The 26,559-nt window shown below is 39.3% G+C and overlaps 1 protein-coding gene across 3 annotated transcripts in view; it reads right to left on the bottom strand.

Annotated features, from left to right (window-relative positions):
• RIC1 (RIC1 homolog, RAB6A GEF complex partner 1) overlaps positions 1-26,559 on the bottom strand; it is a 113,940-nt gene that overhangs the window by 33,183 nt on the left and 54,198 nt on the right. Inside the window, exons 7-13 of one of the 3 annotated variants that reach the window (XM_046023388.1) lie at positions 21,652-21,794; positions 21,233-21,369; positions 17,058-17,149; positions 10,236-10,324; positions 3,179-3,323; positions 2,505-2,553; positions 118-270 (exon numbers count right to left, since the gene is read on the bottom strand). In XM_046023388.1, the coding sequence (XP_045879344.1) occupies positions 118-270; positions 2,505-2,553; positions 3,179-3,323; positions 10,236-10,324; positions 17,058-17,149; positions 21,233-21,369; positions 21,652-21,794 (808 nt within the window). Of the gene's footprint in view, positions 1-117; positions 271-2,504; positions 2,554-3,178; positions 3,324-10,235; positions 10,325-17,057; positions 17,150-21,232; positions 21,370-21,651; positions 21,795-26,559 lie in introns of those variants that run through there. The other 2 variants (XM_046023387.1, XM_046023386.1) reach the window with 2 other exon arrangements.

The following is a 26,559-nucleotide window of genomic DNA, read 5'->3' as shown; positions in this document are numbered from 1 at the left end:
GAAATACAAGAATCCCAAAAATAAACAAGAAAGAAAATAATCCACCAATTTTAGACGAATCTGATAGTCTACTTTGAAGGCCACTAAAAATAAACAGTTGTAATTTAAAAAACTTACCATACAGGGGTTTACAGTGAGTACACTCTTGATAAACTGGAACAGCAGAATGCCAGGCTGTTTAACTATACTCTTGGAGTCAGACTCAATTCCAGTGTTGTGAGCACCAAAGCCGCTGACCACCCAGAGGTGATAGCCTTCTGCACCCCAGCTCTTGGAGAGAAGAAGAAAAATCAGGGCAATGAAGTTTGTTGTCCTTTCCTAGCTTTAAATATTCAAATCCTGAAACAACCAACAATAGCATTACCAATGACTTCTAAAGGCTGCAGAAACCATGAGAAGCGACATAAGCCCTCTCCAGTGGAACCCATTATCACCGCTCTCCACGTGGAAGAGGTTTTGCGTGTGCGCGCAGGCGCGCGTGTGTTTATGCAAAGCAAGTCTGTGGTGGTGGTCAGTGTTGTCATCACTTTAGTGAGCAATCAGAGGTTCTGAAGGATTAAACCACTTGCTGGGGTGTCTGGGCAGCTGGTGGGAGAGCCAGCATGTGCCCAGACAGCAGGAGCCTGGAAGTCACCTGCACCACCCCAGCCTGCTCATCATGGTCTGGATAGCTCAACCCGGCTTCCTGTCTGCAATCTCTCAGCTGCCCCTTTTCCTCTGTGTCCCAGGTCCTGCTTCCTCTCTCACAGTGCCCGTGCTGACATCCTGCCTTCTGGGCCATCCCAGCCGTCACCTGCCACTAATGTTACAGGAGGGGTGAGGACAGGAGTCACCCCAAGGGACCCCATTCTGGGGCTCTTGAGTTTGGTCAGGAAGGCCTCCTCTGCCCTGCTGGACTTACTGGTCTCCTCAGATAGAATATGAGGTCCCAGGAGGGCATTTCTCATCAAAGTGCAAAAGAGCCCTTGCCTCTTGGCCTTCCTGTAAAGAGGGCAGCCCCCGCACAAGGACTCCCCAGTCTGCAGATTCTATGTATTGATCTTCACCCCAAATCCCAAGAAATGCCCACTGCTCTCTGTAACTTCTCCATTAATTTAACTGCCTCTCAAATACAAAGAAATTCCTTTCAGAGGAAGACCCCCCACCCGTGTGACGCAGCTGAAACTTTACAAAGAAGCACCCAAAACAGATGCAGTCTTGTACAGAGCAAAGAACACGCCAACGGAAGTTACAAGACTCGGTTTTCGTTCCAGCCTGGCCCCACTTTGCTGTAGAACCTTGGCTAAGTTATTCGGTTTTCTCTGGGCATATACGTCGACCTTTATAAAATGAGAAGGTTCAAATAAACTCTCCAGGGCCAAGGTTTTTGTTTTTGTTTTAAAGGTTAGTAATTCACAATCTACAAGGTCAAGAAAATAGTAGAGGGAAAATAAATTGTTGCTAAATTTCAAAAGCTTCATAGAAGTCTTGCTCTCTCCACAATAAAAGTTGAACAGTTAACTGAAATGCTTACATTCTTAGTTTGTGATTAAAATACCAACTTAGTGAGGCTAATAACACTGGTTGTTATATGCCATTCAGAAGCACTGATGGGCAGTTATAGAAATAATTTATTCAAAAACTTATTTTAAAATATGGAGGTGGAGAGAGACAGCAAGTAGGGTCCTTGGTGGTGCTGAGAACCATTGCCAAGACAACCATGGTGGTTTTAATTCTTTAAGAAACCCAAGATCAGAAAATGCCTTCCTCTGTGGAACAAAGGAGGAAGGGTAATGAGTAAACCTCACAGCCACTAACTTCACAAAGATGACACACAGAAGGGCTACGATAAGAAAATGGTCTTACGTAAAGACAGGGATTACACTTCACTGTTTTCTACAGAAACTCTTAAAAATATGTAATAAAAATATTGTTACAACATTGACTTCAATTCTCCTGACAGGTATCTACAGAAAGTTTTAAAAATATGCTCAAATAATGTCCAAGCCCTCGCAGAAAAATATCCAATGAGCAGTTCCCTTCATGTTAAAAGAGAAAAGGCCATGAGAAGTGGATGCTAGTGAGTCACATAAGGAACTGAAGTATGCTCTGGAAAACCAAAGGCCTGATTTGAATAGTCACTATGTTCACAAAGATGACAGGGGCTTGCTAGACATAGAAGAAAAACTAAGAGCAAGTAAGTACTGAAAACTGGACAGCCTGATTTTTAAAAATACTTTTATCAAAGCAAGAACTGTATAACAGTCTACTAAAATTAAAACAGTTTTGTAATTTTATCAGGCCAAGAAGAGAAAAAACAAAGAGAAGTAAAATCAAAGTTTCTCATACTATTAGAAATACACACACACTTTAAGTAGGTCCATGCCCAGCATAGAGCCCAGTGCTGGGCTTGAACTCACAGACCCAGAGATCAAGACCTGAGCTGAGATCAAGAGCTGGATGCTCAACCAACTGAGCCACCCAGGCGCCCCACACTATGCCAATATTTTATAGAAAGTACTTACCATAGAGTTGATCTTAAGGGGATCTTTTTTGGTACCATCAGACCTATAACTGAAATAGAACAGAAACTCAAAAAAAGTCTTCTATGACATACAATAAACTCAAATTGATTTTGTTCCTTTAAAAACAGAAATAGATAATAATGCATGAAACATGAGACTGCAGGTTGACAAATCTAAGCATATCATCTACACACAGTCTTTTAGGTCCATGATTCTCAACAGAATCATGCAGTTTGGGAAGGGGTATTCATTTTGTCAGGACTGAGGTTCACAGTACCATAAGGAGTGGGAAGAGATCTCAACCCAACAAGATAATGCCATTTTCTATTTCCTATTAGTGACTTATGTACATGGCTTGTTGCTCTTATTAGATTATAAGCTACTTGAAGGCAAAACCGTATGTGATTTAGCCTCGAATCTAACATGCTACCATTTATACAGTGGGGATTCAACAAACAAATGCATTTTATGGAATGAACAATGAGTTTTAAAAGGATTCATGTTTAGGGAATCAGCACATTCTGAACAAATTAATTCTGAGCCTCACAAATTGTCTTGGGGTTAAGCATCAAATAAGGCAGAAGGATAGCTGTATGACACAAAATTTCTGTGTATGTGTATTTTCTGGGTGATAACGGAGTTATTTTATCTAAAACTTGTCTTTATTCACTCACGCAAAATCTCCTCCAAGCGTACAAATCAGCTGGGCTCCAAACACACTCCACAGAGAAAGGCCTCCGTTCTCCCAGGTCACTATTACAACACTATTGTCAGGGGACCATTTGACTAATTTAACAGCTCCTGTTTTGTTCCAAATATCTGTTAAGAAATTGTGAGAAGAGTTAAAAATAAATGATTCCTTTGGAAACAGTACTTTTTACAGTCTGTATTTTTTCAAGTTGAAATGAATAGAAAGATATGTCTCCTTCAAGTAATGAGATGAATCCTACTCATTTAAGGTCACAAAAGGTCACATTAGCCTTGATTGAAGCAGAACAAACTCGGCTGCCAAGAAATTTAAAAGAAATGAGAACCATCTGGGGCCACTATCAGCCTGGATAACTATAACTGTGTCATTTTAAAAGTCTTTGGCTTTGGTCAGTTCAGTTTCTGTAAAATGGGGATAATGCTTCCCTTGAATAATCCAACACTAAATGTCAAAGTAGTTTGCAAAGCAGGTGTTTCAAAATGTAAAATAATGTCCTACCATTATCTTCATACTTCCCACTCAAGGAATCCAAGTTAAAATAAATGGAAGTTTAATCTTCTATTAGGATTATGTAGGTAAACTCCAGCTTGAGGACTCCAGGTGCTCGTATCATCTTTTAACTAATAGTAATTGTTCTTTCAATCCCGTAATTTCATTGTGTAGTAAAACAAAGTTTCCCTACTGCAGAGTTAAATGAAACATGCTATTATTTCCTGTTAGCAATTCAAAACCAGCTATCATATCACTTCAAATTCTTTTCATTTGCAGTATTAATACATTTCTGCTATAAAGTACAGAAGATTTGCTACAAAGGGGAAGTATTTAATCTTTGTCTACAGGAGACAACCTCACTTTAGCACTCCCCACCGTAGTGAATAACCAGGTTATTCAGGCAGATGAAAAATAAATGGGAATATACATAAGAAACATCTTATCTTATTACTATACTTTATACTTGTCCTGGGGAGAAATTTAAAAACAAACCAAGGGGGCAGCCGGTAGGGTGGAAAGGGAGCTCAGCCGGTGAAGTGTCTGCCTTCAGCTCAGGTCATGTTCCCAGGGTCCTGGGATTGAGCCCCACATCGGACTCACTGCTCAGCCTGCTTTCCTTCCCCATTTGCCTCTCCCCCAAGCTCATGCACATGTGTTCTAATAAACAAAATTTTAAAATAAATACATACACACACACATACATACCAAGAAGAAGCACAAAATCAAACTGAAGGTTACAAATGAATGCAATTCCATGTGCAAGGAAAAAACCACGGGTTTTCACTACCACAGAAGGATGTTAATGTTAACTGAAAGGTGCAGGTTGTACACGGTACACGTACTACCCCACATGAAAGACGCATATGTATGCACATCTACACATGCCCACTTTCCAAGCGTCGTGCACGCACTAAAGCCTAGTTGCAGGGACCCGTAATCAAGTATCAGCGGAGGTGCCCTCATCTTCACGTGTCAGACTACAGGAAATTTCTCTAGGTGGTAACAACCTACAATGAACATAGACTGTGATACTGAGAAAAATATTCAAAAAGCAACCCAGACATTTAGTTATAGAGCTGAACTTACAAGAAAGAAAAAGTTCCAGAAGCCAAAAGAAAGGAGGAAACCTACAGTGAGACTGGTTAGTACCTGGGCGGAGAGTAAAGGGCTGGAAGCAGGGAGGGGAGAAAGGCTGGATGACAGGGATGGAAGGCTCGGATGAGCCCCAGCAATGGCAAGGGAGTTGGGGACTGACATCCTCTAGGGATGTCTCTGAGACCAGCATGAAGTCGGAGAGTCCAAAGCGAAGGTGCAGTTTGACGGAAGGACTCCGAGTCCCCGCGGCTGGTTAAACTGAGCCGGCGCGGCCTGAGGAAGCGAGCAAACTCATCCCTGCTTCAGAGGTTCAGTCCTTCTACAAGCCTCCCGTAGTAGGCAGGTTTACGGCCGACGTAACTGAAGCTGGCAGAATTCTCTCACAACAAAGACCCCGGGAGTGAGAGTCGGCAGGTCACCAAAGGGAGAAACGGCATCCACGGCCCGAGAAGAACGATCTCAAGAACCGCGCGCGGTGCCGCCCAACAAGCAGCGGGAGCACTTCCTGCGGGGCCGACTTCCCACCTGCCCCCCTGCTTGGTCTGAGGCCGCCCCCAGCTTCATGCGACTACTGAACACGTCAACGTGACCACGCAACTAAAGAAATAAGGTGTTACTGTTGTTATTGTTTTTTAATTTCGATTAGTTTAATAAAAGTAGCCACATGTGGCTGGTAGCTACTGGGCAGGAAAACAAAGTATGGATTAAAAAAAGAAACCACGGGGCGCCTGGGTGGCTCAGTGGGTTAGAGCCTCTGCCTTCGGCTCAGGTCATGATCCCGGGGTCCTGGGATCGAGCCCCGCATCGGGCTCTCTGCTCCACGGGGAGCCTGCTTCTCCCCCCAACCCCACCCCCCACCTGCCTCTCTGCCTACTTGTGATCTGTCTGTCCTCCCGACCAAAATCTTAGAATACTTAAACATCTCAAACGACTAAAAATGCTGAGCAGTAAGTGAGTGTACAAAGTGCTTGTGCCCCGAATTTTTCTGCCAAACCCTGGAAGCCCTGACTTCTATTTCTGATGACTCCTAGCATGTGACAGACCAGAGAGCCAGCTCAGAGCTTGACCAAAGCAGGGTACCTAAGAGAAGACACCACCTAATGGGTGGGGCTACAGAAGGCTACACTTGTGGTATAAGGAAGAATGAGAAATAAATTCTACCATGTGGAAGGTAAAGAAATAGCAAAGGATACTTTCATGTTTTTTCCATGAATGGAAAATAAAGTCCCCGGGAATCTGAAACAAGTCAGTCCTCACTCTCATATGTAATTTGTGCAACTTGTATGATTCAAAGAAAATTGCAAATAGAGAATATAATGCAAAGGATTCCAGACTGATGTAGTACTCCCACATAATTTGCCCTAAACACACATAAATCCTCTTCAGAAGAACTCAAATTCAATTTAGGTCACAAAGCATTCAAATAAATAAATCTGAAGGAAATTAAACAGCTCTCAGTAAAAAAAGAAAAAGAAAAAAAATCCCAAAATATATAAACAAATTCATGAGAACCCAAACTCAGAAAGAAAGGTTTCAAATACTGAGACTAACAAAGAATATAAAAACCATTTTTTAATACCTAAAGAAATAAAAGAATACTGAAACTAGGAGCAGGATGCATACAGATTAGAAAGCTAAGTAAACACTCTGGAAATAAGAAATACAGTAATTAAAATGGACAGATGAAGAAAAATACTAAACATAAATGAAGAGAGAATGAGTGTCCCAGAAGACAGGGAAAAATTTTCTAGAATACAGTCCAGAGAAACAAAAAAATGAAAAATGTTAAAAGTGCCTTCAGCTTAGGTCATGATCCCAGTGTCCTGGGATCGAGCCCCGCACTGGGCTCTCTGCTCAGCAGGGAGCCTGCTTCCTCCTCTCTCTCTGCCTATTTGTGATCTCTGTCAAATAAATAAATAAATAAAATCTTCAAAAAACAAAACAAAACAAAAAGCCAAACCTGTAAACAGTACAATGCAAGTCTGATTAAACTTCCAGAGGGGCGCCTGGGTGGCTCAGTGGGTTAAAGCTTCTGCCTTCAGCTCAGGTCATGATCTCAGGGTCCTGGGATCCAGCCCCGCATCAGGCTCTCTGCTCAGCAGGGAGCCTGCTTCCTCCTTTCTCTCTGCCTGTCTCTGCCTACTTGTGATCTCTCTCTGTCAAATAAATAAATAAAATCTTAAAAAATGAAAAAAAAAAATAAACTTCCAGAAAAAGAGATTAAAGAAGAGGCAATATTCAGAGAGATAATGGTTGAGTATCTTCCAGAACAGCTGGACAATATGAATTCTCAGATCCAGAAGGCCTGAATCTCAAACAAGATTAAAAAAAAAAAAGAAAGAAAAGAATTAGAAAGAAAAAATCACTTCCAAATCACAGTGAAACTATCCCAAAGACAAAGAAAAAAATTTTAAAAAGTAAACAAAGAAAAAAAAACCCAATCTCCTGAAAAGGAAACACAACTTGACCAGAGATCCCAAGAGCAACAGTGAAACTGGACGGTACCTGAACAACTTCAATGTACACACAGTAACTGTCTATCTAAAATGGTGTAACGAGTTAAACCATAATTAAATTACAGGGGCAAAATAAATACATCTTCAGACCCCACCCCTTCCCCCCCAAATTAAGTTTATCATCATAAAAAAACTTCACTAGAGAAAACTCTGAAGGACGTATTGCAGACAGAAAATGGTCTCAAATGGAAGATGTGAGGTGTTAGAAAGACACGATGGGGAAAAATACTGGTATAAACATGGGTAATACTAAGTCAACATTAACAGTTATGTATTTAATGTTTCCTGAGATTCTGACATGAGATACCTTAGCTTCCTCCTTGAGGCTCATGAGAATTTTTATTATTAGATTAGATTTAGATGGGTATCCTCAATTTTTTTGACATTCTTTTTTCTGACCCAAACATCAGAGAACTTTGTACAGTTATACAGCAATTATTCTTTTTTTTTCTTCATTTTAAATTAACATATAATGTATTATTAGCCCCAGGGGTACAGGTCTGTGAATCACCAGGTTTACACACATCACAGCACTCACCATAGCACATACCCTCCCCAATGTCCATCACCCAGCCACCCCATCCCTTCCCCCCTCCCCCTAGCAACCCTCAGTTTGTTTTGTGAGATTAAGAGTCTCTTATGGTTTGTCTCCCTATCTATCCCATCGTTTCATTTTTTCCATCCCTACCCCCGAATTCCCCTGCCCTGCCCTCAAACTCCTCATATCAGACAGAGCATATGATAATTGCCTTTCTTTGACTGACTTATTTCACTTAGCATGATACCCTCTAATGAGCAATTATGCTTCATACAGGAGCATATCTAAATTTGGGAGAGGAACAGAACACAGTCTGAAAAGGGTCCCAATTATTAATGCACATACAGAACAAAGTATAGTATCAAACTCATAAAATGTAGTAATGAGATTCTAACTGCCTGTTAAAACAATCGTGCAAAGGTCACTGGCTTAAAAATTCATTCATCACGCTCGTTAACTATGCCTCTCACTAAACTGAATTCACTCGGTACAAAGAGATAGATAAATCCTACATTCCTACCCTGAAGCTAGCAGAAAACAAGACCTGTAAATTGGTAAGTTCAATAAAACATTAACAATGATAAGAAAGATATTATATGCAAAATATATTGAGGCACAGGATGGAACAGTATTCTGTCTAGTTCATAAAACGAGATTTCATTTAAGCTGTATCTTGAAAGACCAATATACATAGACCCTCTCTCAAGAATCTGCAGGTGGTTTGGTTAAGAGTCAGACTGCAGTTCTAGGTCTGTGTGCAGGGTATCCGGGATACCATGAGACAATCTTCAAGAGACAATATCAAATAAATACAGTGATATATAGTATCTGTTAGACACAATATAAGTTATTAGCTCAGGCAGTTCACAGCTACATTAGGCTGTGACTACATTTATTTATTTATTTTTAAAAAGATTTTATTTATTTGACAGACAGAGATCACAAGTAGGCAGAGAGGCAGGCAGAGAGAGAGGAGGAAACAGGCTCCCCGCAGAGCAGAGAGCCTGATGCGGGGCTCGATCCCAGAACCCTGGGATCATGACCTGAGCCGAAGGCAGAGGCTTTAACCCACTGAGCCACCCAGGCGCCCTGACTACATTTATTTTGATGATGTTATATCTTTTGTGAAGGTGGATTTTTAGGAGTTGTTGTAGAAAAAGTGTCATGTGAAAAATCAATGTGGAACAGGAAATGTGGGTGACTGTACCCAATCTGACTCCAAGGTCTGAGAAACTGTACAGTGTCCAGTAAGCACAGACAACCTATTAGCAAAAAATAGTGTTTACGAATTAAAATAAAATACTATTTTTCTTTCCATTTACGTGTATTACTTTTTGAAAATGCTACTAGGATTTAGACGTAACTACCTAATAAACAGAACGTCTGGTATTTCTTTTAACGTAGAGGTGCTGTGGTAAAAGTATGGAGACGGTAAGGGCTGAGTGAACTAAGAAATAATGCCAGAAATAGTCAGCAGAAGACCTTACATGCCACCATGTGGTAGACTGGCTGGTTAATGCCGCATCTATTTCCATCCTCATTCTCCCTTGCCCACTTCTACCGAAAAGGCTAGGAAAATCCCAAGGTAGCTAATGAGACATGATGACGGCCAACCAGAGGAAGAGGAAGATGGCTGGAACAGGCGGGACTGCTGCTGAGAAACCTTTTGCTTTCCTGATCAAAAAACCCAATATGCCCTATTTCCTCCTTTCTTCTTGACTCAAACACAGGAGTAATGCTTGCAGCTCAGAAGCTACTTGAGACCATGAAGGAAAGACCGAATGTTGGAAAGACCAAATGCCAGTAGCAACTCACCTTTGGATTTCTTGCTAGCAGAGAAAATAAATCCTATTTAAGCTACAGTAACTTGGGTTTTCTGTAGTTTTGGTCAAAAGCCTTTCAATGACAAAGGCTTTGGAATTAATCCTATGAGGGTCCACTCAAGATTCACTACGGAGGTCAGAAAAAGACTGCTTTGTTTACCGATGTGTACCCACTAGTTAGAACACTGTCTGGCTTACAGCAGGTATTTCAGAAGTATCTGCTGAATGAACAAACTGAACTGGAAGGCATAAAATAACAAGGGCAATGAAATCAGGTACAGGACTAGAGCAGAGTCCAGAGAAAGACTATAAAGGCTAAAACTAAGTGAGGACACAGAAGACTAATCAAACAATAAAAGGAGGATCCTTGGTAGCCTTTCTAGGTACCAGGAAATCCTAGTACCTGGGCCATGCAAAATACAAAATACAGTTATATGTTAACTGTATTTGACCGAGAGCATGCATCATTTAAAGCCCCAGTCACTACCCATCCATATCATTACCTGTACATCAAAAATTATAAAGGAAAAAAAAAAAAAAAAAAAAAAAAGGACTCACCAGGATACTGCTTTGCTGTTAGCTCTAGTTTATGGGACAGCAGCATAGCTCCGGTGGTGTTATCTATTGTGTAAACCTGTACAGAACCACTGCAAAAAAAACAAAGAAGGCTTTAATGAAAAAGAGAAATACAAATATAGAGAGCATTATAGAGAACTATGACGTTCTGCTGGTAAGAGCATAAACTAGGCTAAAACCATTTTGTAAATGATTTGCAGTCTCATAAAACTGGATAAATGCATTATTTGTAACCCAGTAAAAATTTCCCTCTAAATATATCCCAGGAATATTCTTGTCTATGTTATCAAAAGGCATGCACAATGTTCACTGTAGTACTGTGTATAAACGCACAACAGGGCCAGCAACCTGAAGTGTCCAACAAGAGAAAGGAAGCATAAAATGTGCTCTGTTCGTACAACAGCGACAGGCATTAAAACACGCAGTCAGGATGTACATATGTAGTATAATTCTGCTTCTGTTCAAAAACATTCAAAACATAGTAAATACATCTGTGGTAAAAATGCAATAAAGAGCTAATGGACACACCATCTCTGGTGGCGAAGGAGGGACGTTAAATAAGAGGGGGACAGGGCGCCTGGGTGGCTCAGTCGTTAAGCATCTGCCTTCGGCTCAGGTCATGATCCCAGAGTCCTTGGATCGAGACCCACATTGGGCTCCCTGCTCAGTGGGAAGCCTGTTTCTCCCTCTTCCACTCCCCCTGCCTGTGTTCCCACTCTCCCTGTCTCTCTCGGCCAAATAAATAAAATCTTTAAAAAATTACATAAATAAAGAAGAGGGGGAAGCCGGGCTGCATCCACCCTGGTAATGTGCTATTTCTCATGCTGGATAGTAATTTACAGATTTCCATTTTATTATGTTGCCTACCCAATACCACTTTTGTATCTACACACATGGCATATGTTATTTTGTGAAAGTGGTATATATAATGATTTCATTTAAGAAATCTTAGTAAGTGCCAATTTTAGGAAGGGCCAGAAACCAAAACAAAAACTTCGTACTATTACTTCTAAGCTACATTTCAAAATGGACCTAATGATGATCATAAAAAATACCATTTTTGCTTATGGAACTATTTTCAGATCAAAATCCAACATTACTGTTCTGACCCACATCCAGCCAGGTCAGCTCTTCTCAAGGATCAGGACTGGGGCTCAGTAAAACACCTGCACTAAGAGGCCACATGAACTTATCGCACAGCTCACTGATGCTGTGGTTTTCAATCTGTTTCCTCTCTCTTTCATTCTGAATAATTTCTCTGGCTATGTTTTTCAGATTTATTATTCTTTTCTCCTACAATGTTTGATCTGGATCTCTTTCTGGATCTTCCATACTGAATACTCAAGAGAGACCCTCTCCAGCACTCTAAAGTGCCTTCTTTGTGCCACTCTGCTGTCTCTGGCTGGCTGTCCCGAGTCCTAGCTACTTTGGTCTCCCCAGATTTTCACTTCCCCGTAACTCAACCTAAGCAACCTTCCAGGTTCTGTCTCTCCAGCCTCATGCCGCAGCTTGGAAACTCTCTCAAAATAATTAAATCTGAGGTATTCGTAGAGTTTTATTTATTTCCTATCTTTCAAGGACCAGTGTCCTCTATTGCCTGATGTTCTCGGTCTCGAACTCATATTGTCTTACTCTTCCATATTTTTGTCCATTTTCTCCCCGATGTGGCAGAGAGAATCTGGTTTGTTATTCCAGCTTAGTCAGAAGCCAAATGCCTGGGAATAGGTATCGCTCCAGGCTACCTGCCCAATTCAACACTTTGCTAAAGACAGTACTAAGCAGGTTTTACTTGTTTCCGTTTTGCACCTGGCAACTGTCAAGCGGGAACTCTGGGCTGCTGAGCTCTAACGAGCCAGTGAGGAGGGTCCACGATTTCTAATACAAGAAACAGGAGCTAAGTCAACACTTAGAAAGACTGACAGCTAACCTTTTACATATTCTATAACGCCTATATTGCTTAAATTATTTTTATTTCCACTTCTCGTTCACCCATTATAAGAGAAAAATATTTCTTCATGCATAAGACACCACTCATAATCTCAAAGCAAAACAAGCTCTCTCTATAATAGAGATATGGCTACAATCACAAATGACCGAATTTAGTATCACTAATACAAAGACAACGTAACCTGACTGCTACACGGTGCCAGAGCAAGTATATAACACCACATGATAAAAATGTTTAGCCAGCATCTGGTCAAACCTCCCCACACCTTTTCTTTTCTAAGATTTTACTTATTTATTTGAGAGAGAGTGACACAGATAGTGAGAAAGCATGAGCAGGGAGAAGAGGGAGCAGCAAACTCCCCGCTGAGCAGGGAGCCCAACGCGGGGCTCGATACCAGGACAGGTAAGTTGTAAGACTGATCCCCTTGCAAACTGGCACCCTAAACGAAAGTCAACTTCTTACAGAACTCGAAGGACAGCAGCTACAGTTGAGTATTCAGGGCAATTCATCCTGATAAGAGCTGGAAGACCAGACCTAGAAGCCACTGGTCTGTTCTGTCACACAACGACAATCACAAAACCTCCTCCCGAACCCAGCGTCACCATGCCCCCACCAAAAAAAAAAGGTCTGGTACTGTTCCAACGGATGAAAAGTGAGATGACAGAGGCCGAAGGCTGAGATTCCACCTTCACTGCCCTGGGGAAGGAGCAGAGAACCTCAGGGGGGCTCTCCCATCCAGCCCTAGCAGCCCCGCGAGGCCGCCCCGACTGCAGGCGGTGTGGGACCCCGGCCCCACTGCTCCTGTCAGGTGCTCACGTGTCTCACTGGACTGGCTCGGCAAGAATCAGCTTCAAGGTTCCAGTCATGGCTGGTTTAGAGGAACCAACTGTGAGGAAACTAGACACATTTAGAGTGCAGGACATTCTATAAACAACTGGCCTGAACTCTTAAAAAGTTGATGTCTAGGGCACCTGGGTGGTTCAGTCGTTAAGCATCTGCCTTCGGCTCAGGTTGTGATCCCAGGGTCGTGGGATCAAGGCCCACATTGGGCTCCCTGCTCAGCAGGAAGCCTGCTTCTCCCTCTCCCATTCCTCTTGCTTGTGTTCTCTCTGTGTCGCTGTCAAATAAATAATATCTTTTTTTCTTTTTAAAAGATTTTTATTTATTTATTTGACAGACAGAGATCACAAGTAGGCAGAGAGACAGGGGGAAGCAGGCTCCCCAGTGAGCAGAGAGCCTGATGTGGGGCTCGATCCCAGCACCCTGGGATCATGACGTGAGCCGAACAAAGGCAGAGGTTTTAACCCACTGAGCCACCAGGGGCCCCCAAATAAATAAAATCTTAAAAAAAAAAAAAGAGTTGATGTCATGAAAATAAGAAAAAGGTATATGGGTTGTTACAGGAAAAAGGCAACTACATGGAAACAATAACCAAACACAAATCATTAATTTTGATTGACTCTGGTTAAAACAAGGAGCTATAAAAGAAATTTTGGTGACAACTGGGTTAGTCTGAGTATGGATTGAGAATTAGATCTTATTTGGGATGCATCATTAATTTTCTCATGTGTGACAAAGACACTGAGTTATGTTAAGAAAATGTTCCCCCTTTTTTATAAACCAAGAAACAATATAAATGTCTGTTAAACAACAAATCAGATAAATTATGACACATTCATATACTGGAACACTATAAATGAATCAAAAAATGATTTTTGCCACTGGCAAACAGCATGGATGAATTTAACAATGCTGACTCAAAGAAGCAAGACAACCCAAAATGTATTTAGAATACGATTCTATTCCCATAAAGTTCAAAATCAGGTAAAACTGAATTACGCTCTTTAGGATCGCATGCAGGGATGGTGAAACAAGGAAACGATCGTCACAAAGACAGAAAATTGGTTACTTTTAAGTGTGTTGGGAGATAGGAGTTGGAATTTAGGAAGTAGTGGGGCTGGCTCACAACACTATTTCTTAACCCAGTTTGTGAACAGATGGGTGTTTGTAATATTTGTAAAACTGAGTATTTGGACTATGCACTTTCCTCTAAGTATGTTTTTATTTTATAATATGAAAGTTAAAAAGGATATTATAAATTATCAGCCAATTTATTTGACAGTAAAATGAAAGATACCAATTCCTGGAAAAATCTAACTTGTCAAAATGACTTAGGAAAAGAGAAAAATCTAAACCTTAAATTTACTTTTAAAACTGAATTGAATCAGTAATCAAAAAATTCCCACAAAGGAAATTCTAGGCTCAGATAGCGTCACTGACAAATTCAAGCAGACAAACAGAGAAAGGGAGGAACAGGTCTTCCAATTTGCTTTGTGACATAAGCATAACCTCGTTTAATTAGCAGAGTAAGAAAAAAATTATAGGCTAAATGTGCTAATAAACATAGATTTAAAACATCTAAACAAAATGTGAACAAATAAAATCCACAAATAAGAAAAAAATACACTTTTCTTTCTTATACTGAGCTGAATTTACTTCTATTTCTACACTTATCCCCTGAGAAGCAGTAGGTAGGATTCACCACTTCAGATTATGGAGTATGATTTTAACATGTATTATTTACATATGTGTATTATTACATTAGTGTATTATTTACACTAATCAAAATACTGTGATACTCAACTTGATGTAGCTAGAGATAGTACTAGATTTATGTTCTATAGAACCACTAAGTCTCATTTTGAGGACAAAATGAAATTTCGTATTTAAGAGAGTTTTGAGGCTAAAAAAGCACTCTACGTATTGTAAGGCATTACTATTAAGATTCTAATACAATCTTTTTATTTGAGCTAAAATATAAACTCGATAAAGTCAGATATCTTATTCTTCTCTAACATATCCCAAGTGCTTAGAATTGTGCCTGGTGCATGCGAGACACAAAGATACTTGTTGAGTGAATAACCTGTATTCACTCAGTATTTTACTTCTAAAACCTGCACTGTCAGAATTAAAACAAGAAACTGATCCTATGTGTGAGCTTTAAATTTGTTCATTAAGGCACATCCACAAATTCAAAGGCAATGTCAACACTGATGTCTTAAAAAGGATTTTTACTTAAATTCTACTTAGTTAACATATAGTGTAGTATTATTTTAAATTTTATTTAAAATTTTATTTATTTTATAGATTTTATTTAAATTCTACTTAGTTAACATATAGTGTAGTATTAGTTTCAGGGGTAGAATTTAGTGATTCATCAGTTGCACACAACGCCCAGTGCTCATCACAAGTGCCCTCCTTAATGCCCATCACCTGTCTAGCCCATCCCCCCACCAACTTCCCCTCCAGCAACCCTGTTTGTTCCCTACTGTTAAGAATCTCTTATGGTTTGCCTCCTTTTATTTTTATTTTATTTTTCCTTCTCTCCCCTATGTTCATCTGTTTTGTTTCTTAAATTCCACATAAGTGAAATCATATGGTATTTGTTGGGGCACCTGGGTGGCTCTGTCAGTTAAGTATTTGACTTTGGCTCAGGTCATGGTCTCAGGGTCCTGGGATGGAGTCCTGTGCTTGCTCCAGCAGAGAGTCTACCTGTCCTTCTCCCTCTGTCCCTCCCCCTGCTTATGTTCTTTCTCAAGTAAATAAAAAAAATTTTTTTTGAAGACCTCATATGGTATCTTTCTCTGACTGACTTATTTTGCTTAGCATAGTACACTCCAGTTCCATCCATGTAATTGCAATTGCCAAGATTTCATTCTTTTTGATGGCTAAGTAATATTCCATTGTACATGTATACCACTTCTTATTTAGCCATTCATCAGTTAGTGGACATTTGGGTTCTGTGTTTTGGGTACTGTGGATAATGCTGCTATAAACACTGGGGTGCATGTGCCCCCTTCAAATCAGCATTTTTGTATCCTTTGGATAAATACCCAGTAGTGCAATTGTAGGGTCATAGGGTAGTTCTATTTTTAACTTTTTGAGGAACCTCCATACTGATTTCCAGAGTGGCCGCACCAGTTTGCATTCCCACCAACAATGTGAGAGGGTCCCCCTTTTCCCATATCCTCACCAACATCTGCTGTTTCCTGAGTTGTTCATTTTAGCCATTCTAACTGGTGTGAGGTGGTATCTCATTGTGATTCTGATTTATATTTCCTTGATGAGTGATGTCGAGCATTTTCTCATGTGTCTGTAAGCTATCTGTTGTCTTCTTTGCAGAAATTTCTGTTCATGTTTTCTGCCAATTTCTTAACTGATTTTTTATTTTTTGAGTGTTGAGTTTGATTAAGTTCTTTATAGATTTTGGATACTAGCCAGAAGGGGGGATTCTTTTTAAAAAAGAAAAATATCTTCCTAATCTTCTTTTAAATAATAAGGAACTTAAATTTAGGCTGACTTCATCTTTTCAACTTGTAACTCAAGTTATAAGATCCTACCACTGAAGAAAAGCTCACCTTTAAAGCTTACCTTTAAAACACTCAGTATCCTAAATCTTTAGATCTGTTTCCTTCAATCTAATAAAATGCTTTTGGATTTTATATTAAGGCTGATTACTAAATTATGACAGGCATGAAAAAGTTTACAAGTATATTTAGAACACTTTATGTTTAAAAAATATGTAAAAAAATATTTTTCTAAAAGGCCATTATTTTTGACAATGACTCTTAAAATGAAGAAGTCTCAGGGTGCCTGGGTGGCTCAGTGGATTAAGCCGCTGCCTTCGGCTCGGGTCATGATCTCAGGGTCCTGGGATTGAGCCCCACATTGGGCTCTCTGCTCAGCAGGGGGCCTGCTTCCCCCTCCCTCTCTGCCTGCCTCTCTGCCTACTTGTGATCTCTATCAAATAAATAAATAAAATCTTAAAAAAAAATGAAGAAGTCTCTATTAATTACCTTGCACAACCAAATGCCATGAGTCGATACTTGTTATTTACTGCTACACAAGTTCCATCAACAACATCTTGTGGCCAAACTCCATGAAGCTGCTATAATAAAGAAAAATAATGAAGGTTTTAAAAGTCCAAATATACTATAATCAGTATAATTTTCCTTCAATAAACATACTGTTTCATTCAACAAGTATTCAATGAGTGAATGAAACTATTAAGCTTGTATGTTATTTTGTTTTGACTATAGAAAACAGAATAGATTCAGCTCTACCATCTGTTTTTTATTTGTCAAATCAAGGATGTCTTAGATTATAAATTCTAAGGCAAAGATCATCATGACTATTCGTTTAATAAGCACAAAAACACAGCACACTACAATACAGCACTTTATTTTTGGATGATCACAATAGTAAACACTACAAGATCCAATATAAAATACTGTAGACTTTATTTAATTCCCAAATGAGCTATATTATCTATATGTGGCATATTTATTTCTTTTGTAGGAATTCTGTTTTTCAATATAACTACAAACTATTTTAGATGACAAAAAAGTGGTAAAGGTAGGACTGAGCATTGTTTCCCTGAACCGCTGCTTAGATTAAAATTAACTGACTCCTGTAGCAAGTATTTTCCAGGTGCCCACTATTCACCCAGCACTGTTTTAGGTGCTAAGGATGTGGCAGGTATTCAAAAATGGCAAAATCTTTGCCTTCTATTTGTTAACAGGCTGTCAAGTTAAAAAAAAAATTGTACAGTGTTGTAGAGACTGACAAACACTACAGAAAAAAATAATAAAGCAACCATAGGAAACAGTGTGGGAGAAGGTAAAATATCAAACAGTTTTTCCCATGCAGGTGTATTTTGAGGAAAGTACTCAAGGAGATATACCAAGTACAAAGGCCCTACTGTAGTAGCATTTGTGGCAGGTTCAGTGTAGATCAAAGAAGCCCATGAAGATGGAGTGGAGTGCAAGGAGGGAAGGAGAAGTAGTAGAGGTAATAGATGTAAAACGAGGCCAAATTTACAGGGCTTTAAAAGCCACAGTAAAAACCTCCTTGGCTTTTCCTTTAATTTGTATATAGGGAATCACTGAAGTAGCTTCAGTTTTTAAAAAGTTTTCCATTATGAATAATACATTAGAGAAGAATACAAAAAGTCAAGACTGTACATCTCAGTAATATCCCAAAGTAGACACTTGTGGAATTAGCGAGCACTCAGGCCAAGAATTATCAGAATCTAAAAGCCCCCAACAGTGTTCCTCCTGATCAATATCCCCTCACCCCACAGAAGTAACCAATATCCAGACTTGATTGGTAATCAGGTCCTTCTTTTCCTTTAGACCCAGAATATGCCACCATATAAGCTCTAATTAAAATGGTCTGTTTTTATTTTTAATTTTACATAAAATAAAATCATAGCACATATTCTTTCATGTCTAGCTGCTTTCCCTTAGCACGTCTGTGTACAGCCCTGCTGTTCATGCTCACTGTAACCTCACACACTGGGCTTAGCTCCCTGGGCCTCTGCCCCCTTTGCCAGGTGATTCTTTGCAGACTTGCTAGCTCTCCAAAGCCTTGAGGCACATTTAAAAATTTTTTTCTCCAGCTTTTCTAGTTGTCTTCAGTAGGTTTGTCCTAATTATCTAGTACTATTAGAGGGTTCTGAGCAGAAGAGTGGCATAATCTGACATATTTTAATATATCTGTTAAATGCATCGAAAATGCCAAACAAAATTTTTACAAAGCACCTAAATAATGCGCTATATATACGTATATTTTTATATATGTATGTATATATATATGAGAAACATATAAATAGGTCATTATTTTATTTCCCAATTACCAATAGTAAACATACATATTCCCCTAATTTGTATTTTCTAACTTATTTGATAATGCCTATCTGCTTTTCAATTATTTTTAAAAATTCTTAGTTTCCTGGAAAATTTTCTTTAACCAAATACTAATAAAAAATGATAAAAGCTATGGGGCGCCTGGGTGGCTTAGTCGGTTAAGCAATTGCCAAAGGATTGCCTCCTTGCCCAGGACCGAGCCTGCTTCTCCCTCCAACTGCAGTTTCCCCTGCTTGTGCGTGCTCTCTGACAAATAAAATTAAAAAAAAAAAAAAAAAAAGATAAAAGCTGATACTCAGAAATGAGTCACCTTCTCAGCTCTCGGACTTTTGTTTTCAATAAAAACATTTAAATCCCAAACATAATTACAAATATACCTTGTAAAAAAATTAAATTCTTCAAAAGTTTATTTTTGTTTTTAAATACTGACATATTACCACAATTGTACTACTTAATACTTCACGATGTGAATATAGATGATAATAAAAAACAGTTTTAGGAATATTAAAGCTGATACTACATAGAAACAATATGCCCTTAAAAACTTAAAATCCAGGGCACCTGTGGGTGGCTCAGCAGGTTTAGCATCTGCCTTCAGCTCAAGTCATGATCTAGAGGTCTTAGGATTGAGCCCATGTAGGGCTCCCTGCTCAGAAGGGAGAAGTCTCCCTCTTCCTTTGCCCCTCCCCCTGCTCATGCTCTTTCTCTTTCTAAAAACAAATAAACAAACAAAGAAAAACTTAAAACCTTTTCCAGTTAAAGAGAGTACACTGAATGTGAATACTTAGCTTCTCTGACTCTTAAAGCCCCAACTTTTCTAACAGAGAAGATTTTTTCAACAGCATAAACTGACAAGGAAAATGAATGGGAGAGGAGGAAGTATCAGAAAATTTTAAAAGCTAGGTAGCATATGGATGAGTAGAATCCTTAACCTGCATTCAAGAATGTTGAGAAACAACTAAACTAACATTGTAGAATGCAAAAAAGGCTTGAGGACTGAGATTTCTCAGAAAGGCTGAACTAAAAGTAATAGGACTTTCAGACTTTTAAAGCCTGTTTAGGCAACAGCTGGGTTCCCATAATAGCTTCCCAATCTGAGCAGCTAAGAAATACCTCACCTTCCCTCCAACAGAAAAGCGGAGATTTTCCTTCAGAGAAAAACAAAATAAAAAACCCTAGTGGTCTCTGGACTGACCACACTGACAACACAGATATGTGAATGCAGACCCTCTAATTTAACACCGCCATAACTTAAAACCCAGAATATTGGGCCAGCCAGATATATATTCACTGGAAAAAACTACAGGACTCTCTTCCAATGAGCGCTGGATATAGAGAGGGGAGGAAAGGAAACAATCCAGTTAGCTCACCCTATGGTGAAGAACAGGGTCAACCAAACCCATCAAAATCCACACAGCTTTCAGTGAATCCAAAATTTTTACTTTGGGTCTCTGTCACAGCAACCAAATTAATATATTAACTTATCATATATTAATCATTAACTATGAAAAGATCACATACAACTAAAGGAAGGAAGCAAATCCTCAAGTGATAGATGATGAAAACCCCAAAATACAACTGTGTTAAAGGTACAGTGAGCAAGCAGTCCAGTCTGGAGCAATCCAGAAGCTTCCAAAAGAAATTTCTTCAAGAAGATGAAACAAAAAGAATGCCTAATGTATCCTAAAGAATTGAGAAGATATCTTCACAAACCACAGACAATTTCGGGTTGAGTTAGTGGTAAGTACATAAAAAATAAACAAAGAACCAACAATTATTAATTCCCAGTAGGAAGGGAAATGTGCAGGAAAGAAAAAATAATCAAAACATATCACAGGGCTCAGGATTTATACAGCAATAACAATGTAAATAATGAATAATAATTGATCAAAATCACAGTAACTGTACTAGGAAGATAGGAAGAATATATGAATCTGTTAGCAACAGGGAAGCAAATGGTCTTTTCCCGCAGCAGGAAGTCAATAAACAGCCTAAAAACTAAAAATTAAAGAAAACACTCAGAGTGGTAAAGATAAATAACAAAACAACCAGTAAAGAAAAATAAAATGGTTGTCTCTGAGAAAGGAAACTGGGGGTGAAGAGAACAGGAAATAGGGAAGGGAACTATCATTTTTCTTCAACATATCTAACAGAATTGTCTACTTGTATTAAGTATTACATATATTCCTTACTTTGATTTAAAAAATTAGTTAAGAATAACCCTAAAATCTTAAATAAGGAAAGCAGGGGAGGGACTTAACAACAAAACTAAAATTAATGAATGCAAAATGAAGAAAATAAACATCCCATCGTAAAAGTCTTACCTCTGCAGTGAATCTACTGGACACTGGTGTAATAAACCCAACTTTGCCATCGTTAAACACAACGGCAAACCCATCAAGGGTGGCACAGTATTCCATGTCTCTGATGTGCACATCTGCAAAACCCAGGAATGAACCTGCTGATGAAAACACAAGTACATGAAATATGAATATAAATACAGTAAATAACGCTCTCACATTTGTTTGCAAACCCTGTTAAGGACAGTTAAAAGGGCAAAAATAATGATCTAAGAACACCAAACTATTAAATCATTCCTTCCTAAACACACACACACACACACACACACACACTCCCCCGGTATAATTAATTTCAAAGTAGAAAAATCAATATTCACCTATAGCAAATATCTAAGCAGATTATATCAAACATTAAACATCAGGTTCTACCCCATGCATCATACCTCTAGATGACTGCAGATCTACTGAAAAAGGTACTGTGCAAAGATTAATAGCCTTCCTTCCGTTTGTCATTCCTTCCCAGTGAATAAGATGAAGCAGTCCGTCAGAAGTAGCAACAAGGAGATCTTCCAGCACAGACTGCAAACTGTAGGGGAAAAAGCAATTTAGAACCAATTACCTGTGAAGCGGGCATACTAGAAAAGCAGTGAGTTATGAATATAATTGCTCTGGAGCCTATTCAGAGAGAGAGGGTCACGAATTAACTTCCACAACTTACAAAACTGTTACTCATCTGTAATTTAGCTGTCTAGTAGGTTCACCTATATGTAATTTGATCTAGAATAAGAAATTCTGGAAAAAATAAAAGACTGTGGGCATTCATTGTCACAAACTTGATCAATCAGTTTTCTAAAAAACTAGAAATACTGAAATAGCATATTCAAAGACAGAAGGATAAATGAAAGCTGACAAGAAAGGAAAAAGGCAAGAAAACCATAAAAAGAACAACTTAATGGGGCGCCTGGGTGGCTCAGTAGGTTAAAGCCTCTGCCTTCAGCTCAGGTCATGATCCCAGGGTCCTGGGATCGAGCCCCTTATCAGGCTCTCTGCTTGGCAGGGAACCTGCTTCCTCCTCTCTCTCTCTGCCTGCCTCTCTACCTACTCTCTCTCTCTCTACCTCTCTGTCTGTCAAATAAAATAAATAAAATCTTAAAAAAAAAAAAAAAAGAGAGAACAACTTATGACAGGCTGACAATCTGGAACTAAAAGCAGAGGGTAGCAATCCCCTAGCCCCAGCCAACAGAACCTTCTGCAGTGACAGAAATGCTCTGTATCTGTGCTACGGAACATGGTAGCCAACAGCCCCATGTGCGGCTGTACACCTGAAATATGGCTACTGTGACCAAAGAACTGTTATATTTTTTCAGTGTTCCAAGATTCATTGTTTATGCACCACACCCAGTGCTCCATGCAATAGGTTAACTTTGCTTACTTTTAACTACTTCAAATTCAAGGAACTTCATTTGACTAGAGGCTACTTTATTGGCACCCACTGTTCTAGATCGCAGTATTTCTAAAGCATCACTGAGCCTCACGTTCATTCGCACAACAAGCATCTATAAAGCCCACGCTCTATGACAGGTGCTATGCTCTGCATTAAAATTAGTAAATGATTTCTGAAATTTGAGGTTAAAAAAAAAGTTTCTCCTTTCAGAAGCCTGCTCGGTTGATGAGAGGTGATTATAGAGTATGATCCCAGCACTTAACTTATTTACAGAGATTTAACACATACTTACCTAATGGCAAATAAATGCTCACTTTGCTTACTCTTATGTGCCCAACCCTTAAGGCAGTGCTAGTTATATTTGGTACTAAATGCTTGTGGGAGGCAGCAGAAAGGAGAAAGGGAAAGAGGAAAGGGGAATCCATGGATGACGGTGCAAAGGTACCAGCACAGAGAAAGGAGAACCAGGGGAACCAGCGGAAACTGCTCTATCAAGGAAGCCAAGGGAGTAAGATGGACTGAAGAAAGAGTAGCCAAGAACATCAAATGCTCGGGGTGCCGAGGTGGCTCAGCTGGTTGTCTGCTTTCCTCTCAAGTCATGATCCAAGGAGGCCGGTGTCAGGCTCCCAGTTTAGCGGGGATCCTGCTTCTTCCTCTCTCTCTGCTGCTCCCTCTGCTTGTGCTCTCTCAACCATCTCTCTCTCAAAGAAATAAAATCTTTAAAATATTAAAGTATCAAATGCTCAAATGAAAACTGTGATGTGCCTATAACATATGCTATTATATACTATTAAGTATGAAGAGTATATTTCAGAAATTTTGTAATCCATACTGTCAGGGGAGGGAGAAGTTTGTAGTATTTTAATTCTTTTTTTTTTTTCAAAGATTTTATTTATTTATTTATTTATTCGACAGACAGAGATCACAAGCAGGCAGAGAGAGAGAGAGGGAGAAGAGGAAGCAGGCTCCCTGCCGAGCAGAGAGCCTGATGCGGGACTCGATCCCAGGACCCTGAAATCATGACCTGAGCCGAAGGCAGCAGCTTAAACCGCTGGGCCACCCAGGCACCCCCAGTATTTTAATTCTTTTTTTTTTTTTAAATCTGTATTTTAATTTATTTATTTTTTCAGCGTAACAGTATTCATTGTTTTTGCACAACACCCAGTGCTCCATGCAAAACGTGCCCTCCCTCTTACCCACCACTTGTTCCCCCAACCTCCCACCCCTGACCCTTCAAAAAGGGAGGAGAGAATCTTTTTTTTTTTTTCCCGTCCCTCCTACTTTATTGTTATTGTCAGAGATTACATGTTTGTACATTGTGTGTCCATTAACACATATTGATAAATATTGTTTTATACACTTGCCTTTTGAATCATATAGGGAAAAAAAGGTTACAAACCAAAAGTGCAATAATACTGGCTTTGATATTTACCTATATAGTTAATTTTACTAATGTTATTTATTTCTTCTCATGGCTTTGAGTTACTCTACGGTTACTTCTCATTTCTTTTTTTTTTTTTTTTTCATTTTATTTATTTTTTCAGTGTAACAGTATTCATTCTTTTTGCACAACACCCAGTGCTCCATGCAAAACGTGCCCTCCCCATTACCCACCACCTGTTCCCCCAACCTCCCACCCTTGACCCTTCAAAACCCTCAGGTTGTTTTTCAGAGTCCATAGTCTCTTATGGTTCGCCTCCCCTCCCCAAATCAGTTGCATTTCTGTACACCAACAACAAGACTGAAGAAAGAGAAATTAAGGAGTCAATCCCATTTACAATTGTACCCAAAACTATAAGATACCTAGGAATAAACCTAACCAAAGAGACTAAGAATCTATACGCAGAAAATTATAAAGTACTCATGAAAGAAACTGAGGAAGACACAAAAAAATGGAAAAATGTTCCATGCTCCTGGATTGGAAGAATAAATATTGTGAAAATGTCTATGCTACCTAAAGCAATCTACACATTTAATGCAATCCCTATCAAAATACCATCCATTTTTTTCAAAGAAATGGAACAAATAATCCTCAAATTTATATGGAACCAGAAAAGACCTCGAATAGCCAAAGGAATATTGAAGAACAAAGCCAAAGTTGGTGGCATCACAATTCCGGACTTCAAGCTCTATTACAAAGCTGTCATCATCAAGACAGCATGGTACTGGCACAAAAACAGACACATAGATCAATGGAACAGAATAGAGAGCCCAGAAATCGACCCTCAACTCTATGGTCAACTAATCTTCGACAAAGCAGGAAAGAATGTCCAATGGAAACAAGACAGCCTCTTCCATAAATGGTGCTGGGAAAATTGGACAGCCACATGCAGAAAAATGAAATTGGACCACTTCCTTACACCACACACGAAAATAGACTCCAAATGGATGAAGGACCTCAATGTGAGAAAGGAATCCATCAAAATCCTTGAGGAGAATGCAGGCAGCAACCTCTTCGACCTCAGCCGTAGCAACATCTTCCCAGTATTTTAATTCTTAAAGTAAACCTTCAATCCTTTATAAGTGGACTTCCATGACTCATTCCCCAAGGAGTTCAGACACTGAAGAACTGTGTTTTCTTTTCTACTATAAAAATATTACAAAGAATAGAATAAGATGTCCCCTTACCCAGCTCCATTTCTTCAACTTCAGAGTATTTTGTAATCGATGAGCTTATGGAAGTTTCACCTCTGAAGATTTATTCTTCCCCTTCAGATTATATTTTAGTGTAAAATTTATATGTAGCATGTGGTGAATATAATATAAAAATTTATGTTTTAGATCTGCTACATGTCAAGAGAAGCAGTTTAGCGGGACAGTCACTGTTTTGATCTTCAGTTTGCAGGAGTCGGTCTAGGTTTTCTCCAACTATATCCTCCTTCTCCCCACTCCTACTTCCATAGCAGAATCACTGCATATGACAAGAACAAGATCGGGGTCACCCTGCAGTAATTTAACTGCCTACCAGGCAAAACTCAGCTCTCTTCTGACAAAGTGAACAGAATTCACAATCTCCACATTGTCGGCCACAGTGCTAGGATAAAGAAATTACCAGCTGTGTGAAGAAACAGCAAAATGTGACCCAGAGTCAGAAGAAAAATCTACCCATATAAACAGGCTCCATCAATCCCGACGTTGGAATTAAAAGATCGTAACTTTAAACGATAATAAACATCATGAAGAATCCAGAGGAAAAGGGAAGATCCTCCTCATGCAACTGGATGTAAACAAACTCACTAAAACAAAGGCTGACATGAATCGTTAAAATACTGAGTACTTCCATAAAGTCAGCAAAAAGGCCTCAGTCCATGCCTGGCAAGTATGTGCCCCGTGACTGCCCGTGTCACAAAGATCTAACAGCGAAAGGATTAATTCTTAGCCTAAGGGGATATATCAGGATTCTGTATTGATCATTACTATCTCATTTCTTTTCACGCTCCACTGGCTTTTAAGTATTTTGAAAACCACCCCTAAGTATAAATATACACAAAATATACATAAATGTATTCTAAGTTACACCTTCAGAGAGCCTCTCCAATCACTGACTTCATGGGCTTTTTAACAGATAACTGATATGCCAGAGGTGCCTTTTTTCCCCCTTAATTTAGGATCTTAGAAGCATAACAGTAGGCTCCTGAAAGAAAATTAGCATTTCTGATTAATCAAGTATTATTAATGGGAAATATCTAATTCATAATTATCAACTCTGAAATATGTAAATATATTTAATGGCCTAACAAATATTAAAGGCTAACCAGAGAAGTGGTGATTTTTTAAAAAAGATTTTTATTTATTTATTTGAGAGAGAGATAGTGAGAGAGAGCATGAGAGGCGAGGAGGTCAGGGAGAGCAGCAGACTCCCCGTGGAGCTGGGAGCCTGATGGGGGGACTTGATCCCGGGACTCCA

The sequence above is a fragment of the Meles meles genome, chromosome 11, assembly GCF_922984935.1.
Source record: "Meles meles chromosome 11, mMelMel3.1 paternal haplotype, whole genome shotgun sequence".
Lineage (NCBI taxonomy): Eukaryota > Metazoa > Chordata > Mammalia > Carnivora > Mustelidae > Meles > Meles meles.
The sequence above is the reverse complement of the archived record's forward strand: the minus strand, read 5'-3'. Positions and strand labels throughout refer to the sequence as shown.